Source organism: Aquila chrysaetos, chromosome 4 (assembly GCF_900496995.4).
Source record: "Aquila chrysaetos chrysaetos chromosome 4, bAquChr1.4, whole genome shotgun sequence".
In the NCBI taxonomy this organism is placed as follows: domain Eukaryota; kingdom Metazoa; phylum Chordata; class Aves; order Accipitriformes; family Accipitridae; genus Aquila; species Aquila chrysaetos.
Window position 1 is genome coordinate 9,839,229 of NC_044007.1, and position 19,401 is coordinate 9,858,629.

At 46.7% G+C, this 19,401-nt stretch overlaps 1 protein-coding gene across 1 annotated transcript in view; it reads left to right on the top strand.

Annotated features, from left to right (window-relative positions):
- Positions 1 to 259: 259 nt before the first annotated feature.
- The window catches only part of ADCY8 (adenylate cyclase 8), a 141,431-nt gene continuing 122,289 nt past the window's right edge, over positions 260 to 19,401 (top strand). Inside the window, 2 exon segments of the mRNA XM_030012099.2 lie at positions 260 to 1,574; positions 1,576 to 2,443. Of these exon segments, the coding sequence (XP_029867959.1) occupies positions 1,507 to 1,574; positions 1,576 to 2,443 (936 nt within the window). The 5' untranslated portion in view covers positions 260 to 1,506.

A 19,401-nucleotide genomic window follows, 5' to 3' on the forward strand; every position in this document is an offset into this window, starting at 1 on the left:
TTCAGCATCAGCTCTCACTTAGCGGAAGGGATGGAGGAATCTGCTAGGCACTGCGGGACAGCCGGGGCGTCTATAGAAATGCAGCTTGGAGAAACCGAAGAGACACCCGGAGGAGCCTCCAGGGACCAGGGAACCTGCCCCGGGTCCCCTCCCGGCGCCGCTGCCGCGGCTGCTTTAACCGGGCGGGGGGGGGGGGGGGGGGGGGGGCGGGCAGCCCCGCCGACGTCGTGGGCATCAGCTGACCGCGCCGGGCTCTGCCTCCTCCCGGGCCGCCCGCCCGCAGCACCACTCCGGCGGCGGCGGCGGCGGCGGCGGCGGCTCGGCCGTGCCGATCCCCGGGGCTCCCGGGGCAGCACCCGCCGCCGGCTCCCCGCAGCCGCCGCGCTCCCTGCGCTCCTGCCCCTCGGCCCTTCCTCCTTCTCCTCCTCCCCGCTGCCAGGGGAAGCCCCAGAGCCGGAGCCCTCCCTGCCCTGACCCGCGGAGAAGTTGGGATGCTCCCAGCGGTCTTCCCAGAGCTCTGAGTTTAGGGCGGGATTTTCGTTCCCCGCGCTTTCGCTTTTTTTAGCCTTGGGTTTTGGTGTTTGGGTTTGTTTTTGTTTTTATTTTTTTTTCTTTCCGCCTTTCTTTCTTTCCCTCCTTTTTTCTCGTCACCAAGCAAGCCGAGCGTCTGCGATGGATGGCAGCCCCGAGCCCCCCCCCGGGCAGAGGCGCCCCGTGAGCCAGGGCAGAGCGCCCGGCGGGGCATGCCCCGCCGCCGGGGGGATGCGGGCGGGCAGCCCCCGGCCGGCGACTCCGGCGCCGTGACCGAGGATGCCCGCTACCCGGCCGCCTCTCCCCTCCCGCCCGAGCTCGCAGGGCTCCCGCTGACCGCAGCCGCGGGGATTACAGCAGCTCCCGGGAACCAGACCGCGGAGCCGAGCCCCGGGATCCCCGGAGAGAAGAGCTGCCCGCTGTGAACGGCTCTCTGCAAGGCGGCTCCCCCCAGCCCTCCGCGCCTCCAGCCTCCGGATGGGGCCAAGGATCGCCCGCCGGGCAGCGGGGCTGCGCCCGTAGATGCTCCGCTCCTCCCTCCTCCTCCTCTCTGGACCCGCGGCTCGGCTCCCTCCCTGCTCACCGCCCCGAGGAGGGCGCGCACCCAGCCCGCCGGGGCGCCGGGGCTGCGCCGCAGCCGGGCTCCGCGGGATGCGGCTCCGCGGGGCTCCGCGGGAGCGGGCGCGGGGCGAGGGCCGCCTGCGCTGAGCCGGCGAAGCCGCCCCGCCGACCCCCCGGCGGCAAAACAGCCCCGCCGCCAGCCAAACCGCCGGACCCAGGGACCTGCCTATAAATGTGATCCCCCCCCGCCGCCGCCACCCCGCCCTTCTCCATCCCCTCCCTCCGCTCCCGCGGCTCCATCCCTCATCCTGCTCCCCTCCCCAAAGACGGTCCGTCCCCGTCCCCGTCCCCCCCGTCCTCCCGTCCCCCCCCCCCCGCCCCCCGCCGGTCCTCTGCCCCCCGCCAGTCACCGCCATGGAGCTCTCGGAGGTGCGGTGCCTGAGCGACAGCGATGAACTTTACACCATCAACAGGACCCCCCCCCGGCAGCGGCAGACCCCAGCGCCTGCTGTGGCAGACGGCCGTGCGCCACATCACCGAGCAGCGCTTCATCCAGGAGCACAGCAGCAGCAGCGGCGGCAGCAGCAGCGGTGGGGGCAAGGGCTTCAGCTCCGAGGAGACCTGCTGCCCCAACCACCACCCCCACCCTCCGCACCACCACCACCACCACCACCTCCGGCGACAGTCGGCCGGCCGGAGTTTGGGCGGTGAGCGCCACAACAACGGAGGCACCAAAGTCTTCCCGGAGCGCACGAGCAGCAGCGGGGACCTGGGCTTTCTGCCCCTGGACTGTGCCCCCAGCAACTCCGACTTCTTCCTCAACTGGGGCTATACCTATCGCGGGGTGATCTTCCCCACTCTCCGCAACTCCTTCAAGTCTCGGGACTTGGAGCGCCTTTACCAGCGCTACTTCTTGGGCCAGCGGCGCAAATCCGAGGTGGTCATGAACATCCTGGACGTGCTGACCAAGCTGACCCTGCTGTTCCTCCACTTGACCCTGGCCTCTGCTCCCATGGACCCCATTAAGGGCATCCTCTTGGGCTTCTTCACCGGCATCGAGGTGGTGATCTGTGCCTTAGTGGTGGTCAGGAAGGACACGACCTCGTACACCTACCTGCAGTACAGCGGTGTGGTCACTTGGGTGGCCATGGCCACACAGATCCTGGCGGCCGGCCTGGGCTGTGGCCTCCTTGGGGACGGCATTGGCTATGTGCTCTTCACGCTTTTTGCAACCTACAGCATGCTCCCGCTGCCACTCACCTGGGCCATCCTGGCTGGGCTGGTCACCTCTGTCCTGCAGCTCGTCATGCAGCTGGTTATCCCCAGGTTGGCCGTGACTTCCCTCAACCAGGTACCGTGGTGACGAAAGGGTGGGAACCTTCCTCTTTCTCCATCACTCTGGGTGAGAGAAGGTGTGGGGTGTCCCAAGAGGTCCTCTCCCTTTTAGTCAGGTGCTCAGAGGTTCACTACCTGGAGGGGAGACCGTAGGCAAAATGCAACCTTCTCCTTTCCCCCTCCTCAGTCCCCCATTGCCTATCCCAAGGTTTCACCTCAAGCTGGGGATGGGGACACTTCCTGACCACTCTGTCCCCCTCTCCTTGTATGTTTACTTCACTGTTATCCCTTGAAATAGCTTTGAGGAAGGGAGCTCCTGGGGCAAGTGGGGAGGATGGGTCATTTACCATTCCCCTCCCTTACTTCCAGCAGTGGTCCATGGCATGAGATGACTCTGTCTCAGCCAAACTATCCCACTGTTCATCTCTCATTTTACTTGCTTACGTTTTATGATGATCTTCAAGGTCTTTTCCAACCTAAATGATCCTATGATTCTGTGATTCTATGCCTTTTAACTCTGGATTTGCTGGGAGGACTGGTACTTTCATATGTGCAGCGCAGCTTGATCTGGGCTATGGGAAAACAGGAGCAAAGCATGACGCTCTTTTGCAAGGAGAGCAAAGCGATGCCCCAGTGAAATCAGGGAAAACTCCCCTTGGAGGTTTGGTGTGAGATCCTAGGCTGCCTTTGGAGGGCACCAAGAAGCCTTTTCTGCTGGTGGTCTTGGGCAAACATTGTTGTGCTGCATCCTTACAAGTGATGTCTAGGACAGAGCACTGGTTACATGGGGGAGCGGTGGTGCAGTGCAAGCCACTGAGAGACACGGGGCAAGGTATATGTCTGAGGAGTTAAAACCAGGACTAATCTCACTTTACACTCACCTGGCTTCTTCCACAAAAAAAAAGTGGATCAAACTCCTGACATCCCTGCAAGGCAAGAAAACACTGCCTTTCTAGGGCAACTCCATCCTGGAAATTCTTGCTGCTCCCTTTCCCCCTCCCTTCCCAGACTGTCACAGCTCTGTGCTACCAATATTTCACAGCAGATTATCATCTCCATTTGGCTAGCTCCAGGGAGTCAGGGAGAAGGGGGTGGAGGTACTGGCAGATAATCCCCAAAGGAGGGAAGGTGCAGAGGAATGTGTTGTTGGTGGCATGTTGTTTATGTGAACGCTGGGATGTGCAGCTGGGAAGTGGCTGATCTTGCACCTGGAAGTTTTGATGATGATGGTTCTTGGGACACATCTACCTCCTTCAGAACCTGGCCCTCCTGAAACACCTACCCACCCCTCTCCATCCCCTTCCTCCACGTACTTGTTAGCTGTGGGCTGCCTGACCTCACTTCCCAGTGGCCAGGCTCACCCTGTTTTAGGAAAAGCTGCCCCAGTGTGTGTGCGCCTGGCTGAGCCCTATGGGTGCGAGACAATTAGACTGCGCAGAGTTGTCCCTCAGCTCTTGGTAACGTGCTGATGAATGAACTGCAGCCGCGTGCCACGTCCCACTCCCATGCGCTGCTGGTGCTATTAGTGCTGGGTCAAAAGCTGTGTGAGTTGTGCCGATTTCTTAATTTACTTCCATGTCCTATCCTGGAGCTATGAGTAATGCGCTGCTATCTCATTACGCACAGGTATCACAGCTGTTTAGCCAGTCCGCGCGCGCGCGCACACACACACACACGTTTCCCCCAGACATCCCTTACAAAGACAATTCTCAGGAGAGATACTAATATCTTCATTTTGCAGCGCAGTACCTTGCCAGTTGTGTGAATGAACTGCCTTTGAGCGGTGCACAATGAGAGATTACCAGCCAGATGATTGCCTTCATGAACTACATATATAAATCTCCTTAACAGGATCCGCACAGCTTGCCACACGTCGGTGTTGATTCACACCGGCTCCCGCCTTCCCAGCTCCCGCTTAACGCCGCCTAATTATGCGCCGCTTCGGCCCTTTGCCTCCAAACCCCTACGGGAGACGCCGGATCCTTCCCCGCCGCGGGGTTTGCCCCCCACCCCGGTGCAAGGGGCAGCCGGGAGGGGGCCGGGGACCCGCTCCCCCCTTCGCCCCGCTCAGCCGCAGCCAGCCCACGGCGGCGGCGGCCGCGCTGCCTCCCCGCCCCCGCCGCGGCGGAGAGATGCGCGGCCGCCCGGGCGCTGTCCGCCGGCGCGGTGCTGAAACCGCCGCGGCGCTGCGCGGCGCTGCGCGGCGCTGCGCGGCCCGGGGGCTCCCTCCAGCGGCCCCCGGCGGGAGCCCGCCCGCCGCCTGCCCGCCGCCTCCCCCCCGCCTCCGCCCCGGCTGAGCCCCCGCGCACGGCGCTGCGCGCTTTCCGCGCCTCCCCGCCTCAGGCGCTGACCTCCTCACCGCGCGGCCCGGGGGCTTCGGGGGAGCCGGACCTGGCGCCCGGGGAGAGGCGCGGCCCCGCTTTCTTGCTTCCTAGGGTTGTTGCACCACGTCTTCCTCTTTTTTTTTTTTTTTTTTTTTTTTTTTTTTTTTTTTCCCAGAGAACTGCAGAGCGCTTTCAAGTGTTAGAGAACGAGGGCTTTTACGGCTGATGAAGGGTATGTAGCTATTACTTGGCAGGTGAACACAGAGAATTTAAATGGCTGTGTCATCAAGGCTATATAGGAAATCTTTCGGACAACACAGGTTTCTTGATCTTGCAGGCAAAGCACTCTCTTTTATCACAGGGATTATTTTCCCAGGTAAAATACTGCATCTTCCCTTCAGAGAAGCCTTACAAGACTAAATGAACTATTTGATTATGTGGCAATACCTGTGACCATCTTGCTGTGCCTCAGGATGCAGACAGCAGTTTACACTGGACCAAAACCAGGAATTAGAGTATACAATGAAATAAAAAGCAGAGGGTAAAACTCTGATCACGGTACAGATAATGGGTTTTCCAATGATTTTGGGGACCAGGTTTTAATGCAGAGAAAACACTGAATTCAATTCTGAACAGAAAGAATTGTCTACCCCGGAGTCAGTTTATTACTGTACCTGATAGCATCCACGGGCACAGTGGTTCTGATCCTCTTCTCAGTCACACAGGTATAAATCAGTTATAAGGCTATCTAAACTCATAAAGTTGCAACAGTTTATACAAGAGGAAAATCAAGTGCTGTAATCTGTTCTCCCTTAATCTCTTAATTAATCTTAGCTTTCATTGATAAATATGTTCACAAGCAGTTCAAATCGTTAGTAATGCTGAACACAAGCATGCAGTACTACTGCCTGATTCAGCTATTTGTTGAAGTTAACAAAGTATTCATTATCATGAATACAAATAATCTCCACTGTTCACCATTTTTTCTTGCAGTAACACTTAGGAGGTCATCTGAATTTTCTTCCCTTGCATCTCAAAATTAATTTGAACCAGCATGCTAGGTAAAGGTGAAGGATAAAGCCTACCTTGAAATTAGTTTTTTTTTTTTTTAAATCCAAACACAACAAAACAAACATAGACTCACTAGTTTCAATCCTGCCAAGTGCTCAGTGCTTCTGGGGAAATATGACCACCCTTAAACCCAGCTGACCCCAGGCTGAAATGCTGAGCAATGTGCTGCTTCTCAACCAGGGGAAAGGCATGAAAACAGGGCCTGATACCATGATTTAGGTAAAGGCAACACTGGTACTGACTTGACTAAAGATTCTGTCAGGAAACAAATGCAAGATCTTACTGGTAAACAAGTGCATTGATTTGTGTGCCTGGTCAGATACTGTGCTGGGGGTGGGTTTTGCCTCTGACATTCCCCAGAATTAAAGTTTAACTTGTATTGCATTCTTTCTTACTTTTTCCTTGGTGTTAATGTAGTATACAGTCCAAAATTTCTAAGAGCATATATGTGTTTCAGGCATATGGGGAAGAATAAAAAACTCCGAGCTCCTTTTTGTTATGTAACATAGGCAGATGATAATTTAGATATGAATTTTGACAGGCTTGGAATTACGTAAGTTACAAACATACTCTGGAGTTTAATCCTCTCCACTCTTCACTCACGTGAGTAAATTCTACCAGAGTCAGTAAGCCTACTTTTGTGAGTAAGTCACCTGCATAAGGGATACCTTGAAGGATCAAGTCCTAAATTACACCTATTAAAAAAAACCTTTAAAAATACTTTTTGAAATAACTTTGAAGTGGGTAATAGCAAGACTGGGGAAGCTCATTCTTTTCCCTCTGTTAGCATCTGTCTTTCCAAGTCTAGGCAGTTCTTTGAATTAATACAGCGATTTTTGCTTGCTTTCTTTTTTTTCCCAAACCCTCACTCAGGGTTATTAATAGAGGAAAAGGCAGAATACGTGAAGTCACAAGGAGTCCTATGGAGATAAATCTGTGTAATTATACAATGGCAACTGGCAGCTTTTACAAGCATATTTCAGCTACATGTTTTCCAAAATCTGATCATAGATATCAGTATATGAGTATGTACAACACACACTCATCTCTTCAAAATTTCTGCCAAATGCTTGTGAAGTATCTGTTAAATCTGTAAGGTATAAGGATATTTCAAAGTTGGCTGCCATCTGAGAATCAGAATCAAAACACTTCACCCCACCTTTATCGTTATGGTTGCTTTCATAGTGTTATTTACTATTTGTTTTTCTGCCCTAGTCCTTTGTGGGTGACTTATAACCTGATCGTGTGATTTTAGACTGGATTATGATCTGGTTTCCTTTTATATCCTGTAATATCACCTGACCAGTATCAGTGGGTCACAACATAATTAGATTAGAATTGGATACACTTTTCTCTGAAGCAGCTGCATCATTGTTGTGCTAAGTAGGGCAAATGCATTAGTTATATTTACAATTTGATGATTAATTGCCTTCAGAGAGTTCCTCCAAAATGGAGGAACTTAGGCAGAAACATGAATGAAACCTGCTTTTATCAGTGAGTTTCAGCTTACAACAGTTAGTGCACTTGTTCTCAGTGAAAGTTACTTTGCTAGATTTGATGTGACATTTTTTCTGCTGTCAGGACACTTCTGGGTTGTTTTTAAGGCTTTATTTATTGCTTGCTTGCTGTTTCTTATGGCCTAGAAAGAGGCATACGCTCTAAAATAGCTGCATCTAATGCAAAATAATCACATACCAGAGCAGCGCACTTACAGCTGACAGTTAACAGCAGATCATGCCGGAATGATCCTTATTAGCCTGTACAGAAGACTGAAGGGGATAAACATCTCCCTTCCATCCTCTTACTGCACTTCTCAACCCTGCAAATGATGTGATTTGGACAAGAAAGAGAAGAGGGCAAAACTAGAACTGTTTAATGGATTCTTCTCTTTCCAGAGGGCAGAGAAGGTGGCGAGAGGAAGGACTCCTTCCTCCATTTTCCTTATTTCCAGAATATCTGGCTAAGCACAAGAAACACTAAAGTGTTTCATGTAAAAGGTGAAATCTAGTAAACAGAATGGAATTAAGCTTTTAAAGTGATGCTTAGGCTGATGGAAACTCCAAACCTGAAAACCCTTAATCAGCTCCTGCCTAGCACCCCATCCCTGCGGGCACCTTGTTAACATCACATTTCTTTAAGTGCAGTCTTCTTGCACTTAACTGCACTTCTGTTCCTGAGCATCCCGTGAAGTGCCTCAATGACTCAAAGTTACCATGCAGCCTAGCCAGAATCCAAACACTGTTCTAGTGGGAACACATTTTGCGGTTGTACTACACACACAGTGCCTACCTGATGTCAAAGCCTGCTGAAAAAGGGATTGTGCTCTTCCTCTGTGTAACAAATGCAGTGATGAAGATGTTCCTGGGATGTAGCAGACCAGGGTTTAAATCCTTTTTCCCCAGAGGGGATTGAAATCCACCTCTCTTACCTCACCAGAGAGTCTCAAAGCAAACCTTCCCCCATTCCTAGCACAGCTGTTCTTCTGGGAAGATAAAAGGTTAAGATCCAGCGGGCCAAAAAAAGAAAGAAAGAATAATCCTGACTCTGTAACCAACTGATTAAGGAATTCAACTCTGGTGGTGTCCTTGCTGAACATTTTAGTGTTTTATATAATGTTATTAAATCATTCCCTCAAGCACATGTCCCAACCAGCAGACTGTACAGTCTGGTTCCCCTCTCTCTGACCCAATGAATCTTGAGTCTCTTTTTCAGAGTGGTACAGCTTCCCCAGAGAATTTCTCTCCCTCCTTATCTGCTGCCCCTCCAACTCCTCAAAAGCAAATACAGCCTACAGGGAGGGCATTTCCCAGGGAGGCAGGAGATATTGAATGAGGGGTGAGCCTCCAGCCATTGAGCTTCTATACAGAAGATATATAACTATTTTAAGAGACAGTTCAGCTTTTGAACAAAAATATATAGGCAGTGCCCTTGGGGGTAGAGGGGAAGGGGGCTTGGGGCTGAGAAGCCCAAATATAGGGGAAAATGTTCACAGTGAATCTCTAAATCCTGGGGAAAAACGAGATTTAAGACATACTCCATGCCTTTAGTAGTTCCCTCCTAGCCAGCTTTCCTCCCATTCATCACACTGGCTATTTTATATTCATTCAATCTGAGACATTGGATTCTTTTTGCATGTTGTGTAGGGATCCGTAAGAGCATGGTGGCTTTCAACACAGGCTTCTGGCTTAAACTCTTGTAGTCATATATCTGCAAATGAGAAGTGCAAGGACCTTGCTTTGTGGCTTCTGAGCCTTTGCTTTTTTCATGTAGCCCTTCCTTCAGAGACAAACTCTGTTTTACTTGCTCTGTTCTTGGTGCAGTGCAGCTTGTACCCATCCCCAGCGCAGAAGGGACTGTAGAATTGCAATCTGGCCCAAGGAAGGAGATGAATGCAAATTGCTGAATTAGTGATGCAGTGAATCTTGAGCATTTTGGTACCAGTCTCACTCAGTCAAACCAGGGATAAAAGAGATCTGGCTGGTCAAAAGGGATCAAGCACAAAAAAGTACTGAGTACTTAGCATTTCTTGGAACTAAGGATCTTACTAAGGGATCTTATTAGGGCCTGACTGACTCAGAGACTTCCAACAGCTTGATTTAGGGACCTGATTTAAAGCCCAGAGTGTAATATAAAGAATCGCAAAGACATTAGGATTTTTAGGTGAACCAGGAAGATCACTTCTCAGGACCCTCTTTAGGGAAAGCATTGCTCTGAATCCACATTTTTTCTGAAAGAGAACACAAATGTGGGCATCCAGCTCCTCCAGGAATCTCTTGGAGTGAGCTCTGTCACTCTTATCTGTCCAAACACCCAGGTCTGCAGACAGAGATACCAGCGTGGTGCTTCCTAATCTAGAACAAAAAATGTCAGGAAATGTACACAGGGCAAACTGCAAAGCCAAGCAGCCATTGGCGGACAGAGTAATATTTGATCACGTGAGTTTTGTTTATTAGCAACTATTTTAAGAAGTGCTGCTATTTCATTTGCCAGCTTCTGCTGCTGCAAGGTTTCATGCAGTTAGCCCTAGAGGAGAGAGGAAGGCTGCTGAGTTCATTAATTAACCATTGCTGCAGTCTGAGAAACAGCTGAAGCATATCAGTGTAAAAAAAAAAAAGCAAAACTAACCCAAGCCAATTTTTTTTTCACAACCCCAACAAATAATTAATTGTGCTTCTCCCAAACAGTCTGATGTTGGTGTTATAATTTTATATGATGCTCTTAGTCTTAATCTAGAGAACAGTAGCCCCCGGTATAGATGAAATACTATTTGAATGAGTTTAATGATTTAATTCTTTTACCTCAATTTTCTTTTTCAATTTTGATTTAGTAATTATTTTACAGTTTTGGATTTTTCCGTATCTTTACTTTCATCTGTTTTAACAGCACAGTCCCTTAAAAATACAGTGCAGAAAACCCTCTTTACTGACATCAGTGGAAGCATTCAACAGTGGCAGAATCCTAATTAGAAAAATCAGTTTGTTTCTTTGGAGGGATCTGATCTCCAGGCACTTTATTATTTCTCCTTTGTTCAAACTCTGCTGCTTTGTTTACCTGAGAGCTAGTCAGGGACGGAGCTATCTGTTCTGTGCTGCTTGCTTTAGTTCTACCACAGTAGGAGCCTTATCCATCAATCCAGAGGTAACATCACAATGCAAAGAAGAAATAATAATAACCAGGAAAATCAAGCAGCACAAAAGAACTAAATGATATTATACAGTGTACCAGGTGTTTCATAACTCTGGAGTAAGGATCTTAGGTAAAGAAATTGTTTGGATCTTATGGCAGTTACTCAAGTAACCATACAAGATCTAGATATACACATTCTTTAATCCTATGATTCTGTCACATATGAAAGTATCTCTAATGCTTATTAGTATTAATAATCTTCATAAGCATAATAGATAGGGTTATAATTGACATAGAAATCACCCCACACGTGCTCACTGTGGATCTAATTTAATATGCCAGACATGCATATTCTTTTAGAAGGAGTGTGATTCACCACAGATTTTAGCTAGGGACTGGGAATGAGGATCATTCCCATTTCAACACTAAATTTATCATTGGCCTGTGCTGACCCACACACATCACTTTATGTTTCTGTGCTTCATTTGATTTGAAAATTTGCCTTTCTCAGTTGCTGTAATATGTGACTAATACATTCAATTGCTTTGAGGGTTTTGTGCAAAACATGCCCATCACTTTCCATGATGCATCAAAAGAGGAATACTGTGTTGACTTCTGTCAGCCACACATATTTTTTGTTAAATAATGAATACATTGAATGTAGTGGGAATGTTTGCATACAACTTCACTCTTTTTTAAAAGATCTGGTTCCACAGAATTCTCTTAAGAGCTGAAAGACATGTCCTATGAGGAGTGGCTAAGGACCCTGGGTTTGTTGAGTTTGGGGAAAAGGAGGCTGAGGGGTGACCTCATTGCTCTCTACAGCTTCCTGAGGAGGGGAAGGGGAGAGGGAGGTGCTGACCTCTTCTCCCTGGGATCCAGTGATACCAGGACACATGGGAATGGCTCAAAGCTGCGCCAGGGAAGGTTTAGACTGGACATTAGGAAGCATTTCTTTACCGAGAGGGTGGTCAAACACTGGAACAGGTTTCCTAGAGAGGTGGTCGATGCCCCAAGCCTGTCAGTGTTTAAGAGTCGTTTGGACAGTGCCGTTAATAATATGCTTTAGCTTTTGGTCAGCCCTGAAGTGGTCAGGCAGTTGGACTAGATGAAGACTGTAGGTCCCTTCCAACTGAAATATTCTATTCTATTCTATTCTATTCTATTCTATTCTATTCTATTCTATTCTATTCTACTTCAGCCCTATCATCAGTGACTCCAAGATCCCTTTACATTAGTTCATCTGTGCTGAGGGGACTTTAAAGTACCTGCCATATAGTTTATACAAGGCTGTGCTTGCAGCACTGGGCTACAGAGCCAGACACCTCCTCAGCTGGCCTCCCTGTGACCCCATGCTTCTTGCTTTCACATCTGTGCAGTGCACCAGTTTCAATGAGAGGAATGGAGAAGATTCCGACCTTGATTAATTTGTTGCCTTAATAGGTCTCTTTCCCAGAATTGGGATCCATAGATTCAAACTGCTTTACATAGAATTGAGGGAAAACCAGAAATCAAGTCCTGATCCTTCTGCAAATGCTGTAAGCTCTTGAGCAAGGAGAAATTTCCTCCTTCCTGGGCACTGAGTGAAATTGTCTGAAGATAGTAGGTCTCAGGTTGAGCTCTGTGCTGCCCAAAGAGTTAATCAAAGCTAGAACACATATCAGTATTCAGACCATCCCTCTCCCCAAAGGCTGTAGCTGTATTGACTCATCCAAAACAGGGTGCCTGCATCCAACCTGTGTGGTGGGAAAAACAGGTCTATGATGACTGCCAAACTATGCGTGGGAACTATGGATGGAGGGGTGGCTGACCAAGGCCAGAACAGTGCCTGCAACCATTCTGGTGGTTTAGCAGCATAGATGATTGCATTCCGAAGATGTTCTTCAATGCTGTTTAGTGCACTGCAGGGATGCAGCCTCCCCCCTGCCTGTCCTCCTCTGAATTACAATGAAGCTGAGTGGGAGGTGTATATTTGGTTTGCCTGATCAAGGTGTTAAGCACATTGGGGACAGTTCTGTTTAATATCTTTATCAAAGATCTGGATGAGGGGATTGAGTGCACCCTCAGTAAGTTTGCAGATGACACCAAGTTGGGAGGCAGGGTTGATCTGCTCGAGGGTAGGAAGGCTCTACAGAGGGATCTGGACAGGCTGGATGGATGGGCCAAGGCCAATTGTATGAGGTTCAACAAGGCTGAGTGCCAGGTCCTGCACTTGGGTCACAACAATCGAATGCAATGCTACAGGCTTGGGGAAGAGTGGCTGGAAAGCTGCCCGGCAGAAAAGGACCTAGGAGTGTTGGTCGACAGCCGGCTGAATATGAGCCAGCAGTGTGCCCAGGTGGCCAAGAAGGCCGATACCATTCCTGGCTTGTATCAGAAACAGTGTGGCCAGCAGGACGAGAAAAGTGATCGTCTCTCTGTATTCAGCACTGGTGAGGCCGCACCTCGAGTACCGTGTTCAGTTTTGGGCCCCTCACTACAGGAAAGACATGGAGGTGCTGGAGCGTGTCCAGAGAAGGGCAACCAAGCTGCTGAGGGCCCTGGAGCACAAGTCTGATGAGGAGCGGCTGAGGGAACTGGGGTTGTTTGGTCTGGAGAAAAGGAGGCTGAGGGGAGACCTTATGGCTCTCTACAACTACCTGAAAGGAGCATTGTAGTGAGGTGGGGGTTGGTCTCTTCTCCCAAGTAACAAGTGGTAGGACGAGAGGAAATAGCCTCAAGTTGTGCCAGGGGAGGTTTAGATTGGATATTAGGAAAAATTTTTTTACTGAAAGGGTTATCAAGCACTGGAACAGGCTGCCCAGGGAAGTGGTACCTGGAGGTATTTAAAAGATGTGTAGATGTGGAGCTTAGGGACATGGTTTAGTGGTGGACTTGGCAGTGTTAGGTTTATGGTTGGACTTGATGATCTTAAAGGTCTTTTCCAACCTAAATAATTCTATGATTCTATATAGTAGCCTATACTTGAAGCACTAAGGAAGCACTATATCCCCAAATGGATGGAGAGATTTATAGGAGATTCCTCCAAGATCTGAAGGTCCTTGAGAGTAGCTAGTGAAAATTGTTCTTTGAGACTTAGGCAGAACTTAAGTCATATGAATCTTTCCCAAGGACGTTACTGTAAAAATTTTTTTGACATTTCCAGAATGTAGCTAAGTGCCACTCTGACTGATGCTGTGATAGTTTCCATGTTCTCCCTAATCCCTAGAGTAATAGCAGCTTATTGACAATAATGGGAAGAGAAGAAGAATTTATCATATGTATTTCATTTCTGTTAATGCAATTGGTTTTGTCTGCTATGTTTCATTAGCCACCTGAGAGGCTACAAGAATGGTAGAAGAACACATGAAGTGTTCCCATTTTCTATGTGATGGTACAGGATGATAGGGCCTCCAATAATCTTCTTATAATATTAATAGCTCTTCATGCTTAGAAATTATTTTCCAATGACTTATCACTTTCTTTCCTGTAAAAATGTACTTGTGTCTACTTATTCTTAAGGCATAGTTATGTACACTATCTGATGACAGCCACTCTTCTTTGCTATTCCTCCATAGTAGAATATCTAATGTAAGCATTCATTTACTCAAAATCCCATCAACAATCAAGACAATAAAATTTAAAAGCTTTAAAGAGAGGAGTCTCAGAGGTAATGTGACTTTGGAAAAGGAGTGTAAAAGAATTCATCTTAACGTTATGCCAATTATTTTAAAGTCAAGAAAAGCACTCATATGCATAAAGATGGGTATAAGTTTAAGTTGTTTGATAGCCTGAGGCCTTGAAACTTAGTACAAAGATTGTTATGGTAGCTGTTCTTTCCTCTTCAAGCAGCTAACAAAGCTTTTACTGGCCAGATTACTTTCCATGACAGCAGAACATGCTAACTTCCTCACTGAATTTACAAATGGTCTATCCAAGTATCATGTATTAAAGAACTGTCTTGATGATGTACAAGAAGGAAGAGTATTCCTCCTTGAGATCACTTCTGGTTTTCTTCTGTAACACAAGATTTCTGTAATTAAACTTGACATTATTTAAAATCCAAAAGCAACAAATAGATCTAATAAAATTGAATAATATCCCCTATTTAAATCTTTAAAGGTTCAAAACACTTCATAGATTTACATATATTTGTACTAGATAAATACAAATACTCAGCAAAGGCAATGCTGTGGAATTTCATGCTTTATTCTTTTTTTTGTAACTTGCTTTCAGGTTCAGTAATTACATTTGCAAGTCAAAATAATATTTACTATGTTTCTAAAGTTTGTGTATATCTAAAGAGAGTTTATAGGTGCAATTTAAAAATGGAAAATGCACACACCATTAATTAAGAGACATTTTTTCTAATTACTATCATCAAAACCTCAAACTATAATCTGGAAATCAAATTGTTGTCTTCTGGCTAACAGCAATATGGATTCAGCAGTTGCAGATTTGCAGAGAACTTGCAAAGTGCTTAGTCAGAACTTAGTGGCCTCTACCATATAATGACAATACAAGGAATCTCAGACAAAAAAGGGAAATGCTAGAATGTCCTACAAATAAGGAAAGGATTAAAAATCCAAATCATAAACACACACAGAAAAATTCTCACAGACTTTGCATGAACCCTGTGGTTTACAAAACATGGACAGATAGGTGGTCATAGCAATTATTCCCAAGATAGTCATCTGGCACAGAGCCCATTTTTCAATGTGATCTAGAGACTTAAAAGTACAGGGAGGTAGCAAGTGAGATTTTCAACACTCTACAGGCTAAGGGATCCCTTAAATCATTTAAGTGGTTATAAGGGTATCTCGTGGGACTCCTTAAGTCCCACTAACTCCCACCAAACTCAATAGAAGCAGTCTTATATGGTGTAGACAATACAAAACTGGGAGGAGTGGCTGATACCCTGGGTGATTGCACTGCCATTCAGAGGGACCTTGGTGGGCTGGAGAAATGCCCTGACAGGAACATCAAGGAGTTCAACAGAAGGGAAATGCAAAGTTCTGCACCTTGGAGGGGAATAACCTCATGCACCAGTACAGACTGGAAGCAGACCAGTGGACACCAAATTGACCATGAACTGGCAGTGTGAAGGCCAACAGCCTCCTGGGATGCATTAAGCAGAACATTCCCAGCAGGTTGAGGAAGGTGATCTTTCCCCTCTGCTCAGCCCTAGTGAAACACATCTGGAGTGCTGTGCCCACTGCTGGGCTACCCAATACAGGAGAGACATGGACATACTGGAGTGAGTCCAGAGAAGGGCTATGAAGGGCCGTCTGACAAATGAGGAAAGGCTGCGAGAGCTGGGACTGTTCAGCCTGGAGATGAGAAGGTTGGGGCGGGGAGGGGAGGGAGTAATCTGATTCATAAGTATAAATACATTACTGGAGGTAGTAAAGAAGACAGAACCAAACTCTTCTCAGTGGTGCCCAGTGACAGAATGAGAGTCAATGGACACAAACTGAAACACAATAGGTTCCACTTAAACATGAAAATGCTTTTTCTACTGTCAGAGTGATTGAACACTGTAACAGGTTGCCCAGAGATGTTGTGGAGTCTTCATCCTTGGAAATATTCAAAATCTGACTGGACAAGACCCCAGGCAACTTGCTTTAGGTGACCCTGCTTTGAGGAAGGAGGTTTGACTATAGAAGTCCCTTCCAAACTCATTTATTCTGTGATTCTGTGATAGCAGTACATGTATTGTTTCAAGTAGACAGATCTGAAGATCTGCTGAGGATCTGGAGGGCAGAACTAACATCTTCGAATCCAGCCTGAAGCAAACACACAGCCAGCACAGGGCACAGCTCCTGCAATTGCAGTGTGAGCCCTGGTTTAATATACATGCCATGCCTTCTGCCCTTACTTCAGTCCATTCCAGCCTTGAGTCCTGCTGTGGGACTTAACTGCAGGCCCGTATCACAGAAACATAGAATCATTCAGGTTGGAAAAGACCCTTAAGATCATTGAGTCCAACTGTAAACCTAACACTACCATGTCTACCACGTGTCATCACCTGACCTGGCACATCACTTCTTCGTGAGAGTTGTTCTATGGGCTTATCACCATCACATGGTCCAAAGCTCAAAGCAGCATCCTTGCTTTCCCCATCCCCATCTGGTGACATCAGGCAGTCCCAGAGCACAAGCTTATAGCAAACATCAGGCACACACACATGCTGTGCTTCTTTGGGGCAACAATGCTCTCTCCACCCACCAGATCTCTGTGGTATGTGGTATTACAGGTGGGAGAGTTTGAGGAATATCACTAATATATGTCCATCCTTTCCACCAGCAAAAAGAGCTCCTCCATCAGCACCAACCATTCAGTTTCAGATGGTCAGATTGCTACAGAAGTGTTAGGAGATATTGGATAAACCTGTGTGTGAACTGTGGTCTCACTATGGCTTTCTCAGCAGAAAAGCTTTCTGCCAAAGAAAGCTAGAGGCAGGTTTACCCTTAGGCGGTTCACCAATGCCAGGACAATATTTTGAGCAACTGACACTACCTTTCTTTTTAAAAGCCAGAAACTAACCTTCTCCCAACAAAGCATTGATGATCTTTAAACATACTGTTTTCAGTTGCAACAGATACTGCTCATTTTCACTACTTCTGTAGGAAGAGGATTGCTCTAGAGAAAAGGAAGGAGAAGGGAGTCGGTGACAGCCTTCAAATATGGAAGGGGTTGCTACTGAGAGGAAGAAATTAATTGTTCTTTGTTTCACCTATAGCTATCAAGAGATGATGGGCTTAAATTATGAAAAGAAATATTTACATTAGCTAGTAGGAGAAACCTGTAACAATAACCTAATAACAATAACTTAAACAACCTCATTTTGCCTGGGAGGCTTTACTCTGAAGTATGATTAAGCAGTTTAGAGAGGCATTTTTTTTAGGAGTGATTTAGATAATATCCAGGACCTGGAGCATGGGTTAAATGACCTGTCAAGGTCCTCTCATGCCCTACTTTCTATAATTAAATGATACTGGCTCCTAATTCCGGCTATGATGTAAAGTCTTCTCAATCCCCAGTTTCCAAAGAAGAAAACCATTTTGTATTTCTAATAATTGCTACACTGAGGCTGATGGATTAGTCTGAACTAGCTTCATTTATGTAGCCTGAAATGCCACAAATGCAAGGATTTATATCTGTGGTTTGCTAAGAACACGTTGGATCAACCATTAGCCAATAATATTGCTGATGATGCAAGAAAATGACAGAATCATCTCTTCCAAGAGGCTAACAACTGGTGAAAAGGCTGTATTGTCAATAAAGTTTTGCTGGAGGCAAAGAAACGGAAAAGAGTGAATCTGCTGAATAAGGAGGGGCCATTTTTACACAGTGAAAAATATTTTTCAGGTCATCATCAGCTCATTTTAATTGACCTTCTATCTTCCTCCTCTTATGTCATAAATGTGGTGGTCTGATCTGTTTTATTTTTATATATATAAAGTAAACATATAAATATATTCAGAGGATCATCATTATTGTAGATTCTGTTCATTATATACATTTGTAGTGCATATGCCACTTAATTACAAAGAATAAGAATTCTCCTGGTTGTTTCTGCTCTAAGCAAAGTATGTAAGTACCTGTGTACATTAAAAGCTATGGATATTGTCTCTGAAATCTTTGGGACTACAGCTGACTTTAGAACTATTCTTAGATATATTGTACACATGAAAGTAATGGAAACAATATAGGCATACAGTGCCATAAGTAAATATAGAGATTAGTTCATGCTTGCTGAGTAGCTGGAACATTGTTAAGAGGTGGAAGAGCCTTGGCTCTTCCTTTGCATCTATATCCACCCTACACACTGGGAAACCTCATGGGATAGTTTGTCTCTTGCAAAGTTTCTCCATGTGTAACACCCACAATGGGTCCATTCGACCTGAGGCTGCTTTCTGTTACTGGAATAGCATAGCACCTTTCTTAGGGCCGAGCATCCCACCCTGCCAGAAAGCAGGCAATTGGGCTTTTACTTTTGAACAGACACAAAATGTTTCCTTCCTTCTCCAATAAAGAAAAAGGCCTTAGCAGCACACAATTGTAATTCAGGGAACATGGTGGCTAATGTTCTCTTCAAGGGCAATAAACTCTGACCTTGCCAGAATATTTTAATCACGTTTTTCATGTTGTGAAGGGCAATTCAGGCTTTCAGCAAAACGTCTTTATTTCCAGATTGCAAAAATCAGTATCAGCAGTTCAGAGCAACTATACAGAAACCTTTAATGAAAGATTTTTAGACAACCATTTCTATGCCTTCCAGATACAGGAATCTCTTTGAAAGATGAATTCTTTGCAAATTCATGCAGGGTTTTCTGTTCAAAGTAGAGGATGGTATGAGGACAGGCTGAGAGAGTTGATGTTGTTTAACCTAGAGAAGAGATGGCTTCCTGGAGACTTTGTAGTAACCTTCCAGTACTTAAAGTGGGCCTCCAGGAAAGATAGGGAGGGACTCTATCAGGGAGTGTAGTGATAGGACAAGGGGTAATGCTTTTAAACTGAAAGAGGGTAGATTTAGATTAGCTGTAAGGAAGAAATTCTTCACTGTGAGGGTGATGAGACACTGGAAGAGGTTGCCCAGAGAAGCTGTGGCTGCCCCCTCCCTGGACACTTTCAAGGCCAGGTTGGATGGGGCTTTGAGCAACCTGGTCTAGTGGAAGGTGTCCCTGCCCATGGCAGGGGGGTTGGAACTAAGTGATCTGAAAGATCCCTTCCAACCCAAACTATTCTATGATACTATAAAACACTTGTGGAATACAGGTGCTCTTGTTCTTCTTAGTGAAAATAATGTGGTAGGTAGAGGTAGGTCATCCTGGGTTTTTTTTATCATTATAATAATTTTGAAGATAATGCACATCAACAGTGAATGGATTAGGATGCGTTTTTCCAGGAATGTCTGGATGATCCCATCCAAATCCAGTGGTACTGCTGTGTTCCTGCAAGGCCTGGACTG